The 19,235-nt window shown below is 48.2% G+C and overlaps 1 protein-coding gene across 5 annotated transcripts in view; it reads left to right on the plus strand.

Annotated features, from left to right (window-relative positions):
- Positions 1 to 309: 309 nt before the first annotated feature.
- The window catches only part of RRBP1 (ribosome binding protein 1), a 48,789-nt gene continuing 29,863 nt past the window's right edge, over positions 310 to 19,235 (plus strand). For 3 of the 5 annotated variants that reach the window (XM_066623396.1, XM_066623394.1, XM_066623392.1), the window contains exons 1-7: positions 310 to 476; positions 8,473 to 9,155; positions 10,818 to 10,910; positions 14,330 to 14,478; positions 15,756 to 15,878; positions 16,714 to 16,866; positions 17,645 to 17,763. In XM_066623396.1, the coding sequence (XP_066479493.1) occupies positions 8,492 to 9,155; positions 10,818 to 10,910; positions 14,330 to 14,478; positions 15,756 to 15,878; positions 16,714 to 16,866; positions 17,645 to 17,763 (1,301 nt within the window). In that variant the 5' untranslated portion in view covers positions 310 to 476; positions 8,473 to 8,491. Of the gene's footprint in view, positions 477 to 7,878; positions 7,942 to 8,472; positions 9,156 to 10,817; positions 10,911 to 14,329; positions 14,479 to 15,755; positions 15,879 to 16,713; positions 16,867 to 17,644; positions 17,764 to 19,235 lie in introns of those variants that run through there. The other 2 variants (XM_066623393.1, XM_066623395.1) reach the window with 2 other exon arrangements.

The raw sequence follows: 19,235 nt of genomic DNA on the forward strand, positions 1-19,235 counted from the left end.
CAGCTTGGCATTCGGACGGCGATGACCAATTAAAAGGCCACATCTTGGACTTCCTCGCGTTGCCCGCTGCAAACTACAACTCCCAGAAGCCACCCACCTGGTCCTGGCGCCTGATTGGTCTTCCTTGCTCTTCGACCCGCCTTCCCGGCAACTTCCAAGCCGCCGCAGGGTCTTCTCATTGGGTGGTCGGGACTTGGAGTGGCAGGATTTCAACCAACCCCGGCCCAAGGCTTGTATCCTCAGTGCCGGGAGGGGGGCGGGAGGTCCACTTGGAAGGGTAAAAAAAAGCCCATCGCCAGCTCCGGGAAGGTTAAAAAAAAAACTGCCACGACTCCACAGCAGCAGCGGCGCTCGGGAGGAGGACCTGGAGGCGGCAATTCCGGCTTGTCTCGTTGGGAAGGAGCTCATCTCCCTGCCTTGCCAGTTGCGGAGCTTCTGTAAAGGGCGCAGCAAAAGTTCCAGGGGAGAAAACTCAGGCAAGAGTTTGGAGCCCCAGATGGGAAGCTGGTGGGGAGAGTTTGCACAGGGCCCGGGAAGGGGGATGAGTGGCAGGGACCCCGCAGAGGCAGAGCCCAACCCCGAGCCTGTCTACTCAGAAGTAAGTCCCGTTAGAGTCAGGGGCTTCCTCCCAGGAAAGTGTGGACAGGACTCCAGCCCCAGAGCCCCTCCTCTGCCTGTCTGCTCAGAAGTCAGTCCCAGTAGAGGCAGTGGGGTTCACTCCTAGGATAGTGTGGCTAAGGATAACAGCCTCAGAGCCCAATCCTAGGCATGTCTACTCAGAAGTAATCCCATTATACTCAGTGGGGCTTACTCCCAGGAAAGTGTAGATAAAATTGCAGCCTCAGAGCCCCATCCTAAGCCTGCCTACTCAGATGTAAGTCCCATTGCAGTCAATGGGGCTTCCTCCCAGGAAAGTGTGGACAGGACTGCAGCCTCAGATGGCTGTGCTCTGCGAACGTGGAAGAGTCTCTGGCATTCCATGGAACGCAGCTCCAAACAGTTCAAGCGGTGCAGAACTCCACGCGTGGAAGGAGCATGGGGGCTGCTGGCACGTGGAGGATGTGGGTGGGGGACTGGGGGTAGGTAGAGTCTCCCCACTGGCCATTTCAGGGCGAGTTGACAGAGACCCCCATCCCTGCCTTGCAGAGCAACGGAGTGGTACAGTACTACTCCCTCGGTCATTGCCCTCGTCTTGGCCACATGCATTCATTCCTATGGCGTGTCAGTGCCCAGGGGGCGATCTCTTCTTCTTTCACAGCTGCTCGGTGGACCGTTGTGGAGGAGCAGTGCCCCCACGTTCACACCTGGCTTTGGTAGCAGCGCTCCACTGGCAGGCTGTATGTGTGCGCGCGGGAGCGTGTCCAGCCAGTGCGCCTCAAGAACCCTCAACGCGCCCTCATTTGGGAACAAACCGCTCCCCTTTCCTCGAGCCTGCCCGACTAGCACGGATCAGGGCACCCGCTTAGGCTGCAGTCCTGTCCACACTTACCTGGGAGTAAGCCCCATTGACTATAGTGGGACTTACTTCTGAGTAGTCAGGCATGGGCTGGAGCTCTGAGGCTGCAATCCTATCCATGCTAACCTGGGAGTAAGCTCCATTGACTATAGTGGGACTTACTTCTGAGTAGACAGGCATAGGATTGGGCTTTTTAGGCTGCAATCCTGTCCATACTTACCTCGGAGTAAGCCCCATTGACTACAGTGGGACTTACTTCTGAGTAGACAGGCACGGGCTGTGATCTGAGGTGAGGAAGATCGTCAGGGAAGGGGTTTCAGGAACTGCGGGCGCACTGCCCAGTCTCTGGCTGTGATTTGGGGAGCGCGACCCTGGAAGGCACCAAAACGCGGGCTGTGCTGGCGCTCGGGGCCGCTGTCGGGGCGTCCTGCCGGCCCCGTGCCCGGCCTGCCCCGCCTCCAGGCGCCCCCAGCCCCGCGGCATCCCCTCTGGGAACGGGGGCAGGGCCTGCCAGCGGGAGCCCTGCCCGGGAAGGCTGCGCGGGCCGCTCTGTGCCGTGCCACGGCAGCCTGGGCGGAACGACGACGTGTCCAATTCTCCCGGTGGGAGGAGGGGCGCTGCGCACAGTCCCGCGGACGGCGCCTCCTCCCCGGCCTCTCTCCCGATCCTCCCTGGCTGGACCGTTAGGCAGGCGCCTCGTGCGCGCCTTGCCCGCCCAGTCGGGAGCTGGGCTCTCCCAGGGCCCGCTGCGCCCCCTGCTGAGCCCGGCTTCCCAGTCTCCAGGCTGGGTAAGAGTCCGGGTGGCTCCCCTCCTCCAGCTGAGGCAGTGCACAGAGGAGGTCTGCAGAACCTCTGCTCTGTGGGAGGGGTGGCTGTCCTCTCAGGCTTGGCGCAGGGTCCCCATTAACTTGCGCCTTGCTTGGGGTTATTCCAGATCTTTTGCATCCCATCATATATACTGAACATATATTGCGCCGTGATGTCAGGGCAACATAGGTGGCGGCACAGCTTTCTTTTGTCATCTGGCCAGGACCGGCCCATCCGTTGGTCAGATGGGACCTTTGCTTCAGGGGCTTGCTTCTGTTCAGTCCCGTTGCTGTGGTTTTCCAAACTGGCGTCGAAGCTGTCGTTGTTGCAGGTCCATAGGAATGCCTTAAAAATGTACTGTTCCTGAACGTATTTGGGGGCTGCGTTTAGGGAGCATACACTCTCTCCCTGGTTTTCAGAAAGGATTGTCACATGTGATCATTTGTATTTCTAACCCCCTCACTACTTCAACAGCTTGAGTGCTTAATTGTTAAGCAACAATGGACTGTGACAATAACTCAGGTTCTATGCAATGGCTGCTAATAATAATTAAATAATTATTAGCAGCGATTGAATAGAACTTGAATATCTATGCCAAAGACGTTCCTCTGACTATTTGAGTCAAAAATAACTAAGCATGTTTGACCGACACTAATAACATTATTATAGATTTGATATACAGGTATCTGTATAACCTGCATTGTTGTTCAACCTGTGGGTAATGACCCCAATGAGGTTGCGAAGCCTAATTTGGGAGGTCGCAGCAACCTTTCAGAGCCTGTGCAAGAGAGGGCTTGGATCCAATCCAATAATGATACTGCCTCATCAAAATTGAGTTTTTGATATAATCCCACACAGCCTCTTCTTGCTGTCTTGCCCCACAGCTCCTAATGCTGGCCCTGCTCAGGCTGCTATCTCATAGGGCTGTTGTGAAGACACAAAAGGTAGGGAGAAACAGTGGTGGGCAGATTAGAGCCTGGGAGGGGAGGCAAGATCAGCTGTGTGTTCCCAATAAATAAATGTTTGCTTGCTTGCTTGCTTTGGGGGGGGGGGGTTATGGCATGAAAAAGGTTGAAGACCACTGATATACTGTATTAAAAAGCAACAGTGTCAAATTCTGTTAATAGATTATGGGCACAGTCCCAACCAGGTCTACTCAGAAGTAAGCCTTGTTGTGTTCAATGGGACTTACTCCCAGGAATGTGAGGTTAGGATTGCAGCCTACTTCTTTGAATTTTATACTTGTGAGCTTTACTAGGAATCTTTCTGTATTGAAATCTGAATTGGCACTGGTATACTCTCTGACTCTTATCTGTTGTTGCAACAGTGGTGAAACAGGAAAGAGAACAGTGCTGGCACAGATTGAGGAGGAGGAGAAAGTGGCATACAACTTCCTCCCAATTAGGGTGCTTTAATGGCATGAGATGGCCCTAGATTTATATGCTGGAGGGGAATACACTAATCTTTGCTGATTGGATTAGCTATAGTATGCAGCTGAGCTAGAGACAGCCTCTTCTGCTGCTGCAGCTTTGTGTGTGAAAACTTTCTGTGGGTGTAAAAGTATGGGATTTAACTGGCCGAGATACTAATAACCATAGTTTCTAGTGTTCTTTCTCAAGAGTTATGAAATTGTAGAATCTCTGTAGAGCAGAGATTTAAAATTCTTTAGCAGTTCTATTAGCCTAAATACTTGAAGTAGATTCCATCCACCAACTGGAATTGTTTTAGAACAGTGGTCTTCAACACTTTTCATGCCATGACGCAAAACACCCACAAATAAATAATGAATCTGGGGACCCAGTGCTGATCCTGCCTGCTCTTAGGACCTATCTGCTCTTGCCCAGATTGTCCATCCCTGCCCCCTCCCGCCCTGCCTCTCTAGTGTGTTCACAACAGCCCCATGAGGTAACAGCCTGAATTGGCACTGAATTGGCACTGGTATACTCAGGGTAACAGCAGGGCCAGCATTAGGAGCTGCAGGGCAAGACAGCAAGAAGAGGCTGTGCAGGATTATATCAAGAACTCAGTTTTGATCAGGCAGTACCATTATTGGATTGGATCCAAGTCCTCTCTTGCACAGGCTTTGAAAGGTTGCTGTGACCCCCACAAATGAGACTTCATGAGCCTATTGGGGTCACGACCCACAGGCTGAAGAACATTGATCTAGAAAATGTCATTATCTGTTTAAATACATGTTATCGCAAAGGTTGTGATCATGACATGACTTTTATTTCTGGTCATCTAGTGTAATGTTCTTCAACCTGGGGGTCATGATGCCTCATATGAGGTGTTATGGCTGTAGTGTTATGCAAGTTATGACTTGCCCCTTCCAGTGTGCCATCTCCATTTGGCTTTGCTTCTGGGGAAGCACTGCTGGGCCCTGCTCACCCGCTGGTTCATGTGCTGCTGTGGGAGCGGTGAGGATGCTGATGCTTGTCAGTGGTGGAGTGCCTGTGTTCTGCATCTTGGCGCACCCAGATGAGGCAACAAATGTGCCTTCTGTTTAACGCCCTAAAAAGCCTTGTGTGAGGTTGGCTGTTGAGTGGCCCTGCTGCCACAGGGCTGGTTTGACAGTGGCATTGGCAGCAAGCCAGGACCTGTGCCTCACTACGGCAGCCATGGGAGGCGTACAGGAAGGCCCTTGTGTTGTGGCATCCTGGTCAGTTAAATCAGGGCCCTGATAGCCCCCAAGCGGCCCGCTTGGCTCCATACCACTTTCTGCACAGCCCGACCTCAGGGGTCCCAGCACTGCCAAATCATGGAGACTTACAGGTGGCTCAGGGTTCTTTGCGAGAGGATAGGCTGGAAGTGATACACCGAAGGCATGGAGCCAGCCGTCATGAAGTGTAATCTGCATAGTGTGGGTCATGGCAGAAAAAAGACCACTGATCTAGCATTTTTGGGAAAGTCTTGCCTGTATGTATCTCCATATCCAATTAGTTGGCAACCTTCAGTCTCGAAAGACTATGGTATCACGCTCTGAATGGTGGTTCTGGAACAGCATCTAGTGTGGCTGAAAAAGCCGATTCGGGAGTGACAAGCCCTTCCACACCGGGAGCAAGTGCAATCTGTCCCTGGTCTGTCTCCCTGGCTATGGGCCTTCCTTCTTTGCCTCTTTGCCTCAGGCTGTTGGCCAAGTGTCTCTTCAAACTGGAAGAGGCCATGCTGCACAACCTGCCTCCAAGCGGGCCGCTCAGAGGCCAGGGTTTCCCACCTGTTGAGGTCCATTCCTAAGGCCTTCAGATCCCTCTTGCAGATGTCCTTGTATTGCAGCTGTGGTCTACCTGTAGGGCGCTTTCCCTGCACAAGTTCTTCATAGAGGAGATTCTTTTGGATCCAGCCATCGCCCATTCTCACGACATGACCAAGCCAACGCAGGCGTCTCTGTTTCAGCAGTGCATACATGCTAGGGATTCCAGCACGTTCCAGGACTGTGTTGTTTGGAACTTTGTCCTGCCAGGTGATGCCAAGGATGCGTCGGAGGCAGCGCATGTGGAAAGCGTTCAGTTTCCCCTCCTGTTGTGAACGAAGAGTCCATGACTCGCTGCAGTACAGATGTGTACTCAGGATGCAAGCTCTGTAGACCTGGATCTTGGTATGTTCCATCAGCTTCTTGTTGGACCAGACTCTCTTTGTGAGTCTGGAAAACGTGGTAGCTGCTTTACCGATGCGTTTGTTTAGCTCGGTATTGAGAGAAAGAGTGTCGGAGATCGTTGAGCCAAGGTACACATAGTCATGGACAACCTCCAGTTCATGTGCAGAGATTGTAATGTAGGGTGGTGAGTCCACATCCTGAACCATGACCTGTGTTTTCTTCAGGCTGATCGTCAGTCCAAAATCTTGGCAGGCCTTGCTAAAACGAATCATGAGCTGCTGGAGATCTTTGGCAGAGTGGGTAGTGACAGCTGCATCGTCGGCAAAGAGGAAGTCACACAGACATTTCAGCTGGACTTTGAACTTTGCTCTCAGTCTGGAGAGGTTGAAGAGCTTTCCGTCCAATCTGGTCCGGAGATAGATGCCTTCTGTTGCAGTTCCAAAGGCATGCTTCAGCAGGACAGCGAAGAAAATCCCAAACAAGATTGGCACAAGAACACAGCCCTGCTTCACTCCACTTTGGATGTCAAAGTGGTCTGATGTGGAGCCATCAAAGACAACAGTGCCCTTTATGTCCTTGTGGAAAGACCTGATGATGCTGAGGAGCCTGGGTGGACATCCGATCTTGGGGAGAATCTTGAAGAGGCAGTCCCTGCTGACCAGGTTGAAAGCCTTCATGAGATCTATGAAGGCTATAAAGAGTGGCTGCCGTTGTTCCCTGCATTTCTCCTGCAGCTGTCTAAGGGAGAATACCATATCAGTGGTGGACCTGTTGGCTTGAAATCTGCACTGCAATTCTGGATAGACACTCTCTGCAAGTACCTGGAGCCTCTTTAGTGCAACTCGGGCAGACAGCTTTCCTACAACGCTAAGGAGAGAGAATCAAGTCAAGCTGGTGCCAGTGCTTTGATCTTGGGTGTCTCCAAGAGACTCTATGTTGGGGCTTTGTGTTGAAGAACGTGTTGCTGACACAGAGACCGTGATGACAGCAAAACTCTAGCAGGCTTTGGCCATTTTCGTTCATCTTCCCAGTGCCGAACTGACCTAAGCAAGTGGGCCACGAACTGTGATCAGCACCAACTCTAGCATTGAAATTGCCGAGGATGAACAATGGCTCTTTTAAGGGGATCTTCTTGATAGTGGTGGCCAGGTCATTGTAGAATTTGTCTTTGGCTTCTGCTGGAGATGACAGAGTCGGTGCATATGCACTGATGAGAGTGACAGGTCCTGCTGGTGACTGGAGCTGCAGGGACAAAATTCTTTCACTTCCTGCAGTAGGTGAGATGATGGATTCCAGCAGGGTATTTCTGACCGCAAAGCCAACGCCATGTTCCCTGGTTTCGTTTGTGGTTTTCCCTGCCAGAAAAATGAGAATTTCTCTCCTTGACGGATCCGAAATCCGGCAGCCTCATCTCTTGAAGGGCGACAATGTCCATCTGTGGTCTGCTCAGCTCCATGTCAATGACAGCTGTTTTGCGTGCGTTGTCTATTTTTGCAGGTTGTCAGAGAAGCCAGGTGTCATTGTCCTTATGTCCCTGCTTTAGGGCAGGAGTTTTCTGTTTTCTGTTGCATGGTGCAGAGTTGTCGATCCGCTTGTCGGTTTTCACCCTAAACCACATGCACCCCGTGAGGTTAATGGACTGTGGCGAGGCAACACCTTACTGGCTGGGGACTGCCTAGCTTAAGGCGGGCGGTAGCTGCCCAATGAGATGCAATGATCTCTCCCACTGTCGGAAGCAGCCCCTGGCATCACGCTCTATGCCAATCGAGTGAAGACTTATAACCGGTAAACTGCTGCTTCCCGTGTTGTGCCAGCACCGTATGGCGAAGTTGGAGTGTCCTCTCCAGTGCGCGAAGCCTGGGTAAAGAAGGTATGGAGGATAGGCTGTTATATCCATGTGCTCCATATGTGCTCCATTTGGATATGGATATGTGCTCCATATAATTCTCCTGACTTCTTCTCTCTCTACACTTAACAGCTGAGGCTGAAGGTACCTCATTTGTATTCCTAACTACTCTGTTTACTCCAAGCGAGGAAGCTCCCGTGAGGTGTTTACAGGATCAAATTTGCTGACTAAAGTAAGGTATGGCCAGTCATGGAATTTTCCAAATGCAAAAGAAAGGCAAGCCTTCTTCAAAGCCAGCCAGCTAGAGTTGGGGTGGGTGTGTGGGTTGTTTCACTGGTGAGCTAAAACTTGGCCTGAGTCCTGTGGAGCCTAATGCTCTCCCATCAGCCCAATTCAAAATGCCAAAAGTTGACCTGGGCATGCTTTCTTGATACTTTCTATGTCCAGCACCACATATCAGACAAAGTGCATGTATCGGGCAACAGAATGAGGCAGACATAGTGGTACTCCTGAACACTTTGGGGAAGAATAATAACTTAGTGGTGAAGTGCATTAATTGCCTGCAGAAACCCTTAGGTTTAACCCTTGATGCTTCCAGCTTAAAAGATCTAGAGTTTGCAGTGTTGGAAAAGACCCCTGCTTGAGCTCTTGGGAGAGCTACCACCACTCAGAGTAGGCAGTACTGAACCAATCCAGTCAGACTTCGTATAAGGCAGCATCATATGTTCATATACTGAATTTTGACATTAACTTACTATTGTTTTGCAGGCTGAAACTAGAGTGGAAAATGGATTTTTATGACCCTCAGATGTTGGGCGTCATGGTCTTTGGAGGATTCATGCTAGTCTCAGCCGTAGGGATATTCTTGGTGTCTACCTTTTCAATGAAAGAGACATCTTATGAGGAAGCCTTGGCAAACCAGCGCAAGGAGATGGAGAAAGCCAGCCAACACAAGGTGGAGAAGAAGAAAAAAGAGCGACCTGTAGAGAAGAAAGGAAAAGCTAAAAAAAGAGAAGAGAAACCTAATGGAAGAATAGCTGAATCTGATCCGGTTTTGGATACTTCTGATGGCTTTAAGGATATGAGCCCTGAACCTGCTTTGATCGTAGAACCAATAGTCTTTGAGCCGCCTGTTCTGCAACTTTCAGCTCCTCCTCAGGAGAAGGAGAAGATTACCCCATCTCCTAAAGACAAGAAAAAGAAGGAAAAGAAAGCAATAAAAGTGGAGCCGCCTTCCATCCTGGCAGCATCTCCTCCACTGACTTCTGCCGTACAAGTTTCTGATGTGGCTCCAAAGGAGGTATCTGTAGTTTCTGTTCCACCAGGTGGGATTCTGCAGAATGCTCCGCCAACTACTTCTGTGCCAATAAAAAACTCAGAAGCATCTGGAAACCAAGAGCATGATGGAACTTCTAAGAAGAAGGCTGTTGCTAAAAAGAAAAAAGAATCAGGTAAGTTTGTTGCTGTAAATATTGTATTGAAACTTGTTGGTGGTCTTAGAGGTAGAATATCTGTATTCGTATTTATTTGATTTAGAGCTCACTTGGTCTCAAAGAAAGCTGGAACTGGGGAAGAGTGAGAGATCATCCTTGTAGTCACACAGTGTTCATGAAATATATGGAGTTTCTGCAAAGCAGTGGTATAGCTAACTGCTGGGGCACAAGAACTTTTTACACCCCCCCCTCCCATATGACAGAATCCAGAAGTAATTGTGATGATGTGATGACATCACTGCCAATTACTTTTGGGTTGCGGTGTGCTTGGAGTGGTTGTGCGCCAAACAAAAGACCAGTGGCCAACTTGATGGCGCTTACACAACAGAATAGGAGTTTATTATTATTAAGAATATTTCTGTACTACTTTTCAACAACAAAGTTCACAAAGCGGTTTACAGACAAAAAATGATTCCCTGTCCCAAAAGGGCTCACAATTTTAAAAGATGCAATAGAACATCAGCAAACAGCCACTAGAAAAGATACAGTATTATGCTGGGGTGAACAAGGACAGTTTTTCTCCCCCTGTTTGGGGAGGAACACCACTTGAAAAGTGCCTCTTTACCCATTCAGCAGGGGTAACTGTATTATGATACATGGAAATGAGAGCTGACTCATACTAACACCTTCTTGGTTCCTTGCTGTGTCATAACACCTAGCTCTCTGAACAGTTTGTCTTAATTATCAGTTTAGAGTTAAAGAAATCCCTTTTTTGTTACTTAAGGCAGTTATATTTTCCTTTTCTGTTTATTTGGCTGTAACCTTTGATAGAGTGCAGATAATTCATTGCCGTTTGTTTCATTGCATTCTGCATTAAATTACCTATCAAATGATATATGATGGTATTACAGGATGAGTCTCAGTATTTGCAAGGGGTCAGTATTTGCAAGGGTTCCCAGAACTCACTTGGGTTTGCAAATCCATTTAAAAAACAATGTCCTATTGCTCAGTGATTTTAAAAACAGCCTTACTGACCTTTTGTAATGCAAACAGAGGTAATCAGTCTCTCCAGGAAAGCAACCCTCCCTTCCCCTAGTGCCCAGTGCAGGGAAAGAATGGAGAAGGTGATAATGATTTGCATTATTTCACATGCTGGGGGGGGCGGGGAAGGGAGGGGTCACTTGCCTGGGAAGGAGGCTATTCTAAATGCCTGGAGTTAGAATGAATGATGGATTGTCTAGTGGCTGCCCTCTCCCCCATTAACAAGGCTATTGTTAAATGTCTTTTTTGTTTTGCTTTAAAAGGCCCTTCTTATTGCCTTGAGATAAAACCACAGGTGAAAAATCTGTGGCTAATTAGGTTATAACTGTACTTATAAATACCATGGTTTCCATAATTTTGGCCACTGGTGTCAAACTCTCTTGACACCCCTCAAGGCCTGGTACCCAGGGCAATGTAACCCTGCCCCCCCCTTAGCTTCGCCACTGCTGTAAAGTGCAGTATGACTGCAGGGATGATCCTTTGACCCCCAACACCCTGCTCTGGGACAGGATTGGGATTGTCATATTTGTGAGAGGTGGGAGGGACACTTGGCATGGAGACTGCATTTGTGGACGCTTGACCACAAGGTTCTACAAAATATTATATTGCCTTATTACAGCCATGCTCCCTTATCCGCAGGGGTTCCATTCCAGAACTCCCCACAGATACGTGAAACTGCGGATATGGGCAAACACCCATCCCTGCAGTCCAGGAGCCGCCCCCTCTCCAGAGGTGAGTCTAAGGGGAGCCTCAGGAGGGGATGTCCGTCCCCGGCCTCTACCAGGCTCAGACTGAGCTGTATAGCTCAAAACATGTGACTTCTGGTTTCATGGAGAAACCGGAAATGACGTTTTTAATGCCTTGTAAGGCATTGGGAGGCCAGGGAAAGCTTCGGCCTCTGCTGGTCTCAGACTCCCCTCTGGAGGTGAGGGGAGCAGAGCTCCCCTTGCTTCCAGAGGGAGCACATGCAGGGGTGCATGTGCTGGGGGGGGGGCCTGGACCTGATCCACAGATAACTGTGGATACGGGATCTGTAGATACAGGATCTGTGGATATGGGGGGCCCCTGTATAGCCAAGTTCCTAGTTCAGCCGTGGTGTACACAGCACTGTCATTTGTAGGAAAAAGAGATTTTCCCCTAGGAGTTGGATTGTTTCCTCATAATAGATACATTAGTTTGAAACCTTACTCTGAAGAAGCTGGAACATTTTTTAAAATCCAGTATTTTTGCTTAATGATGATGCATTGTATTTGTTACGCAGATTAAGGTTTAGAGGAGAAATGATAGATTACTTTAGTACACTTGTAGAATTTCTGATGGAATCTTTACAATAGTAGGTGATGGTTTGGGCAAATACTTTCCCATATAGAAATGCATGAAGCAGAATTTTGGCAGATGCATTTCTAGCAAATGTCTGGGATGCTTGCACTGTAGAATTTTTGCCTTCTGATCTTGCTGGACTGCATATTAGGTAATTTGATATGGAAAATGCTTATGGTGACCATCAAATGTCAGTTTTAAAATCGCATTGTTTGATTTCCAGTCCAGTTCACCCTGCAAACTACAAAAGCGATGTTTTTATGCCAAAACAAAAACTTCTATACAAAAAACCTGTTATCAGTTGAAGTTGGATTTTATGCTTCTTGAGTTCTAGAATTAATATGAATGACCTGCAGAAGTGTCCAAAAGCAACTTCCTGTTTGTGGACGCAACTTCCAGTTTCACCAGAAATTGCTTCCAGACTCTTCTGCAGACCATTTGGAGGCCAGTAGAGTGAGTCTCCAACCGAGGCCTCCAGGCCCTCCTAAGAAGGCCTTGCAGCAGGTAGCAACCCAGTGTGGAGGACGAGATGGGTCATGGCAATGGGAAATTTGGGAACCACTGTGTTAACTCTTTCAAAAGAAATGCAAATATGAAAGCTCAGGCCCCTGCTAGTGCCAGTAATGGAATGTGGGTTTGGCAACTCCTTTCTGAATGCTCTTTAGTTTTAAAAAAACAGGACCCACAAGTCCATGCCAGTTGAAAATCAGAGTAGTGGGGAGAGGATTGGACTGAAACTGTTCTCTCTGGTGTGCTAGTTAGCCTAAAAAAATGGGAGACTCTTGTTCAGTGTTATGCCCTCACTTGCAGTCTGTCAACCCTATTCTAACAGGGCTGCCTGTCCCATGGTAAAACACTGCTGAAATGGCTGCCTCTGGATCCCACGGGGCCAGGAAAGCAGATGGAGTCTCCTCAGGATAAGGAAGCATCCCTTAGCCAGGGTGTGTTGGGCCCTGGCAGGCATACTCTGGATCTCCTTGGATCTGTGCCAGCTCAGTTGCGAGTGCAGATTCAAATAGTCCCGTGTTGAGCTTTCAGGTGCAGGAGGGGGAAATAAAATATGACTGCAGCCTCTGCTGCTGTCTCCATCTCCCCCCCCCCCCCGGCCTGACAGCACTGGCTTCCTCATGGCTGCAATGTGCATTTTTGATCATGTGCATGCCCATCCTGCATAGGAGCCCAGTAGGATTGGGCTGTGAATTAGTATTTCGCCAGTTCATTACCTGAGGGCTGTGGCAGCTCATTCTGCTGCATGTGTAGTCAAACTGTTTTGAAATTAAAAGCTTTAGTAAAATACATGCTACCTTTGAATGGATACAGCAAGCAATAAGATATAGGTTAGTGGTTCTCAAACTTTTAGCACAGGGAATCAGTTTTTAGAATGAGAATCTGTCAGGACCCACCAGAAGTGATGTAATGACCGGAAGTGACCTCATCAAGCAGGAACATTTTTGCAATCCTAGGCTGCAATCCAACCCACACTTACCCAGGAGTAAGTCCCATTTACTATCATAGTTAAAAGCATATACATAGTACAGTTTGAGTCTTATTATTCCTGAGGGTTCTGGGAACTCTTGGATGGCAAAAAATGCATTAAAGCAAATCTGTTTAAAAAACAATGTCCCTTTGCTGGGCAATTTAAAAACAGCCTTGCTGACCTTTGTGAGGTTAAATAGTCATTAAGGGTGCAATCCTAACCCCTTATGTCATTGCTTTCCAGCACTGGCATAGGGGTGCCAATGGGACATGTGCTGCATCCTGCAGCTGGGTGTCACTCACAGAGGCCTCCTCAAAGTAAGGGAATGTTTGTTCCCTTACATCGGAGCTGCAGTGCCCTTATGTCAGTGCTGGAAAGCACTGACATAAGGGGTTAGGATTGCACCCTAAGAAGACCTAGGAGGGTTGCAAATGTGCTGTAAGGCATGTTTGCTCCTCCTTGAGAGGAAGCTGGGCTGGCACTCCGAGAAGCACTGGCCTGCAGAGGCTGACATAAGCCTCTGTGCTGGCTTCCTCTCCCAGGCTTGTGTCGGCCTGACTGAGCTGACACAAGCAGCAAATGTAGGTGGGGGGTGGGTGGGGAGGAGGCGGGAGGGAGGCGTTCCTGGGTGGACAGTGGGCCGTCCCAGGAGCAGGCGGTTGGGGAGCAGGAGGCAGGGCTGGTATCCAGCAGTTATGCCGGATCCCAACCCCCTTTTCCAGGGAGAATGGAGCGACTTCAAGCCACTCCACTCTCCTTGAACTTGTGCCACTTCAAGAGGTGGTGCAAGTCTGAGGAGACACATAGGCACGAGCGGCCCTTACCCGGAGGTAAGGGGAAATGTTTCCCCTTGCCTCTGGCTGAGCCTCTTGTGGCCACAATCCTGCACAAGCCTCTTGGCTTGCCTGTTCCAGCGCAGGATAGGATCGTGCCTGCAGTCACATACCACAGTAGCTTCCAGTCTAATATGTTAAAAAGAACATATGGAAATGAATGGGGACCCACCTGAAATTGACTTGCGACCTACAGTTTGAGAAACACTGATACAGATCATTTACTTGGTTGCCTATGGTCTGGAAGCCTCCTCTCCAAGAAACAAACCTCTTCCATGCCACGTGTGCTGCTTATAGCCGTGAATGGACAGGCACGTTATAAACGTTTTATTAGCTTGTGTCTTTGAAATTGTTCGTAAAACTGAAAAAAATATTTTTTAAGAAGTATGTTACTAAAGGAGAATGAATAATGGGAAAACTCATGTATTTTTAAAAGCTTGTTTTTGATTTGTTGGATGGTAGATTGTTTCTTTCTCTCCTGCTTTGACATTTTTGGCCTACTTTCTCCCCCTGCCCCTCAGTTACTGCAGATGCTGAGAATGCACTTTACCTTCCGTACCAGACGTTGATTTCCACAATTAAAAACATGGTTTTTGCTGAAGGCGAAGCACAGCAACTTATCGAAATCTTGACTGAGAAAGCAGGAGGTGTTCAAGACACATGGCATATGGTATGAGCTATCTTTTGATATGCACACTTCTGCACACAATAGAAAATGTGGCTATTTCAGCATTCCCTCTTTACATAAATATTTCACAGTTCTGTGCAACTGTAAGATAGCAGAGCTGGCAATAAATAAAAAGGTCTTATGAACGAGGCAGAGGGAATTCTACCATGAGTCAAGTAGCCCAATCTGACTTAAATCCCCATGTGCCAATACAGTGGCACTGGTGCAGCTTCCACTCCATCCTGTGTGGGATTTTTGGCTGCTAGATGACTCCTCGGAGTATGGATAGAAACCCAAGCAACTGCTGTGGGCAACTTGGTTCTGCACCAGCTTAGTCACTGGCACATGTCCATATAGCTGCATGCAGGCAGATCAGGCCCTGGAAGGGGCTTAGGATTCAGCATATACCACCGCTGCCAACCCTGCTCCCTCCTGGGCCTGATCTACTCTCCCCTGCCCCATCGTCTCCTCATTCCACCCTACTCCTGCCCCATTCTTCAGCCTGCTCTGGGTTGACTCATGTCATGTTCTCACTGACAGAAACATGCTCATCAGGGAGAACACACTCCAGAGGCAGGCTTTTCACATTTAAAAAATGTGAAAGCTCTGCAACCCAGAAGTATTTAGCAGTAATGTGATGTCGCGTCACCTCCAATGCTTCTAGGTTGCCAAGCTCCACACTGAAGGTGGGCCATGGGGCAGAAAATTTTGAGAACTACTGTAATAGTGGCTTTTGGGAAGATGTACATCCCAAGAGATGGAGCTGTGTGATTGCCACACGTCTATGCTTTGTGTGTAAATTAATGTAAAATGAATGAATTTTCTAAGTGGCAACCTGCCCCATCTTCTGATGCCTATATAACTGGGTGTTGGTTAGAAAACAAGATGCATGACTACTTGGGGCATTGTGCCGCTCGCTTAAGGCATTCTATCTGAAAGATTTCAGACCTGGCTCATGGACTAGACTTTGTTGCCACACTGAGAAACCAGAAGTGGAACCTGGGGCTTTCCCCATACAGAACATGCACCTCTTATCACTGACCTTTGGCTTCTGGTGGAAATGGGAAGTGTTTCATTCTGGTAACAATGCATGACCTATTGCTAGTGGTAGATAACTATGAAACAATACCGGATATAGCTTGTGACTTTCAGTGATTGTCTGATGTCATTCTTGTTTTTATGATACTAAGAAATTATCTTATGGTCAGATAGCTGATGAGAGAAGAATGCAACAGCTGTGTAGCACTGAATTTACTCCTGATCATTGATTCTTATTATAGGCAACTCAGAAAGGTGATCCCATTGCTGTTTTGAAGCGACAGCTGGAAGAGAGAGAGAAGCAACTGACAACAGAGCAGGAAAATGCAACAGTGGCAAAAGCTAAACTGAGGGAATTTTCAAAGGTAGTTTTGGTGTGGCCTTTTAAGTGCTGTCACAAGAAGGCCTTGGAAGTGGGACTTAGAATTCTCATGTTGGAATTTGGTCACCTGCTACCTGGAGAAACTCCTTGCTTGTGGATCTGTGTTCTTGAATGCTTGTACTCTTGCTAGCAGTGTGAGCCTTCTGTGATTATGAAGCTTGTCTGCAATGTGTCTGTGATTTAAAAAAAGTTGAGGTCCACAGCCCTTCCCCCGGCAATCCTCAATCAACTAAAAGAACCCTGCAAGTTGCTTGGGACCAGTCCACCCCATGAGAGATACGCACTCTTCTGTCTCCTGAGTGGTGCTCAACAGCTCCTCTGCTTGCTCTGAGACTGAGGTTTTGGTTCCTGCAGCAGTCAAGTCCACTCTTGTGCATTGCTAAGTTTTCTCCTGTTTCTGCAGAGAGCACAAGGAGGCAGTGAGGATGGTGGCAGCTTGGTGGGGCAGTGAGCATGAGAGGCTTTTCTGCTGTTGAACTGAGACAGAGATAGGGCTGCCAGGAATTCTAATAGGAGCAGGGGACTAACACTGACTGATGTGCCCCTAAGCAGGAACATTGCCATAAATGGGGACAACAGGATGCAAGCATTCTATGCAGAGGGGATCTCTGTATTTCATTTAAACTAAGGCTTATAATATCAATGTTATCACAAGAAAGCCACTTTAGAGTGTCTTTTATCAAGAAAGGTAGGCAATAAGCCTGTTAAATAACCATAAGAATTGCAGCATTGCCTGATTAATGAGGGTGCTACACACTGTATATTCAGACACTGCTTTTGTCCAAAACTTTGCTCATGACAAATGCATTCTCTTGAAGGAACTTGCTGTTGAAAAGGCAAAGGCCCTTGCTTCTGAGAACAAACTGAAGGAGCAACTGCTGACTCATCAACAAGAGATGGCTGCCATACAAGCCCGTATGCAGGCCAGTTACCAGGATCATGTGACTGAGACCCAACAGTTGCAAGGAAAGGTAGGGAAAATTGCTTGACCTATTTTAAACCGACTTGGCTTGACTCTTGGCTATGTCAAAATTTGAGCTCGGAAGGATGAATCACTTGATTCACATCTGCTAAGAACCAGTTGTCATGGCAAACCGTGGAAGAGCATATTATTTTATGCCTTGGGTATATTATAGGCAAAGGGGTATAACATAAGAAGGAATGTATTGTTACAGATTATTTCCAACACAGTGTACCATGCTGTGCAAGACAATAACTGAATCTTTTGTCCGTTGTGGCAAATTTACAGCCCAGTTCTAATGAAATTCCCCTGCACTGATGCAGCAGCGCTAGTGCGGCTGGCGCTGCATCCTGTGGGGGAAACCTGTAGTCTGGAGGTCTCTTCAAGGCAAGGGGACTTTTGCCCCAGGGAAAGCCTCAACTGCACCAATGGGCCTACTTGGACCTGTGCCTGCTAAATTGCCAGCGCAAGTCTGAGTGCATCTCGCCCTGGAAAGGGAATAGGGTAAGGCCTGCACCAGCACCACCAATCCCACCCCCCTCCCAGCCCCGATTAACCCCTGGTTGGATTGTATTATGAGTTGTGCAGGTAGAGTCCTGGCATCTCAACTTAGAAGAAACTCGGAACTGGGAAATAGAGACAGCAGATAGCAGCTGCTGGTCAGAGTAGCCCATATTGGGCTCCGTGTACCAGAGGTTCAACACAATATAAGGCAATTTCATGTGTTCAAATAAATATGCCTTAGGAACAAATAGAGCTATTCTGATGTTCTTCTTTATTGGTTTCAGATTCGGACGCTACAAGAACAGCTGGAGAATGGCCCAAACACCCAACTTGCTCGCTTGCAGCAAGAAAATTCTATTCTTAGAGATGCTTTAAACCAAGCCACCAGTCAGACTGAAAGCAAGTAAGATGGAAGGTGTTTTAGTCAGTATAAGGAGCATAAGATGGCAGGTAGAAGCCTTTCTTAGGGGATACACACTGGGGGTGTGGTTTTTCTATGCACTCCTTGGTTATGATCTAAATATTCCTGTTATAGGAAGTCCTTTGCAGTGTGAAATTCACCCTTAAGACAGTGGTTCTCAAACTTTTATACTGGGACCCACAATCCTATCCACAGTTACCGAGGAGTAAGTCCCATTGACTATCCTTGCTAAAAGTATATACATAGTAGCCTGTTAAAAGTACAGATCTGTAACATTTCTCCAAATACAGTCACATACCATGGTAGCATCAAGGCTAATATATTAAAAATAAAATATTGAAATGAATGGGGACCCACCTGAAATTGGTTGGTGACCCAACTAGTGGGTCCCCACCCACAGTTTGAGATACACAGTGCTAAGAGTGGAACTTGTACAGTGGAACATTGGCGGTCCACTTTTAAAAAAATGACACTGTTGAGATCCACTTAGCTTTGCAAGACTTAAAAAAAAGTTCACATTACCAGTTCATATTACCACCTCTTTAAACCTTTTTGCTTCTGGAGTATTTTGTTGAGCTCCACATCCATCAGATTGGGACCATTCTGGTAGTCTTGCATTCTTCTTTGCCTGACCTTTGATAGAAACCAAGGTACATTTGCTTATTCATGAGTAAATGCGCATGTGTGGCTCACTTTCCATATGGCTCAATGCATTTGTCAGCTTGAAGGTGGGGGACTTCGTTCTTTAGTGTTTTTGGAGCCTGTTTTCATTGGATCAGACCCTTTTGGCCTGCCCTTTGAAATAGCCTGAGGCATGTTTGCCTATTTGTCAGTAAATGCACAGTGCAGCTCAGTTTCGCTTTCCATAGGGTTCAATGCATTTTCCTTGTTAGCTATCAACTTGCCAGTTTCATGACCCACCAACAGTAGATCATGTGAAGGAAAAGATTCTGTTGATTGCTGCATTTCTTGGGTCTCTAGTTCCTCTATGGACAGCCCAATTCTAATCTGCGCTGGAACAGGCAGGCCAGCTGGACTAAGCTGTATCCAGCACAGGGTTGAGGCTGGCTGCGGTGCAACCCAGGGCAAAGGGAATCAATTCCCCTTACCCTGGGTAACATGGCAGCAGCCTGAATGGAGCTACTCAGATCTACGCCACCTAAAGAGGCCAGGCCTCAAGGAAGGGGGTTAGGATCTGGCCTAAGTGCCAGATCCTGGCTCCAGTTTCCTGGACCCAGCCTATCTACAGACCTGCCCCCCTGCCTGCCCTCTCCCTGCCACAGAATACCCCAGTTCCTTCTTTCCCAGACCCCCATGCTGGCGGCGCACTGCCGGCACAATCTCACCTGTCCTAGGCTTACTCTGGTGCAGGGAGGCTGGCGCAAGGACATGCGCCGGCCTCCCCAACTCCTGAGTCATCGCAGACATGCCTTATGGCACATTTGTGACACTCC

This window comes from Tiliqua scincoides, chromosome 4 (assembly GCF_035046505.1).
Source record: "Tiliqua scincoides isolate rTilSci1 chromosome 4, rTilSci1.hap2, whole genome shotgun sequence".
Classification (NCBI taxonomy): Eukaryota; Metazoa; Chordata; class Lepidosauria; order Squamata; family Scincidae; genus Tiliqua; species Tiliqua scincoides.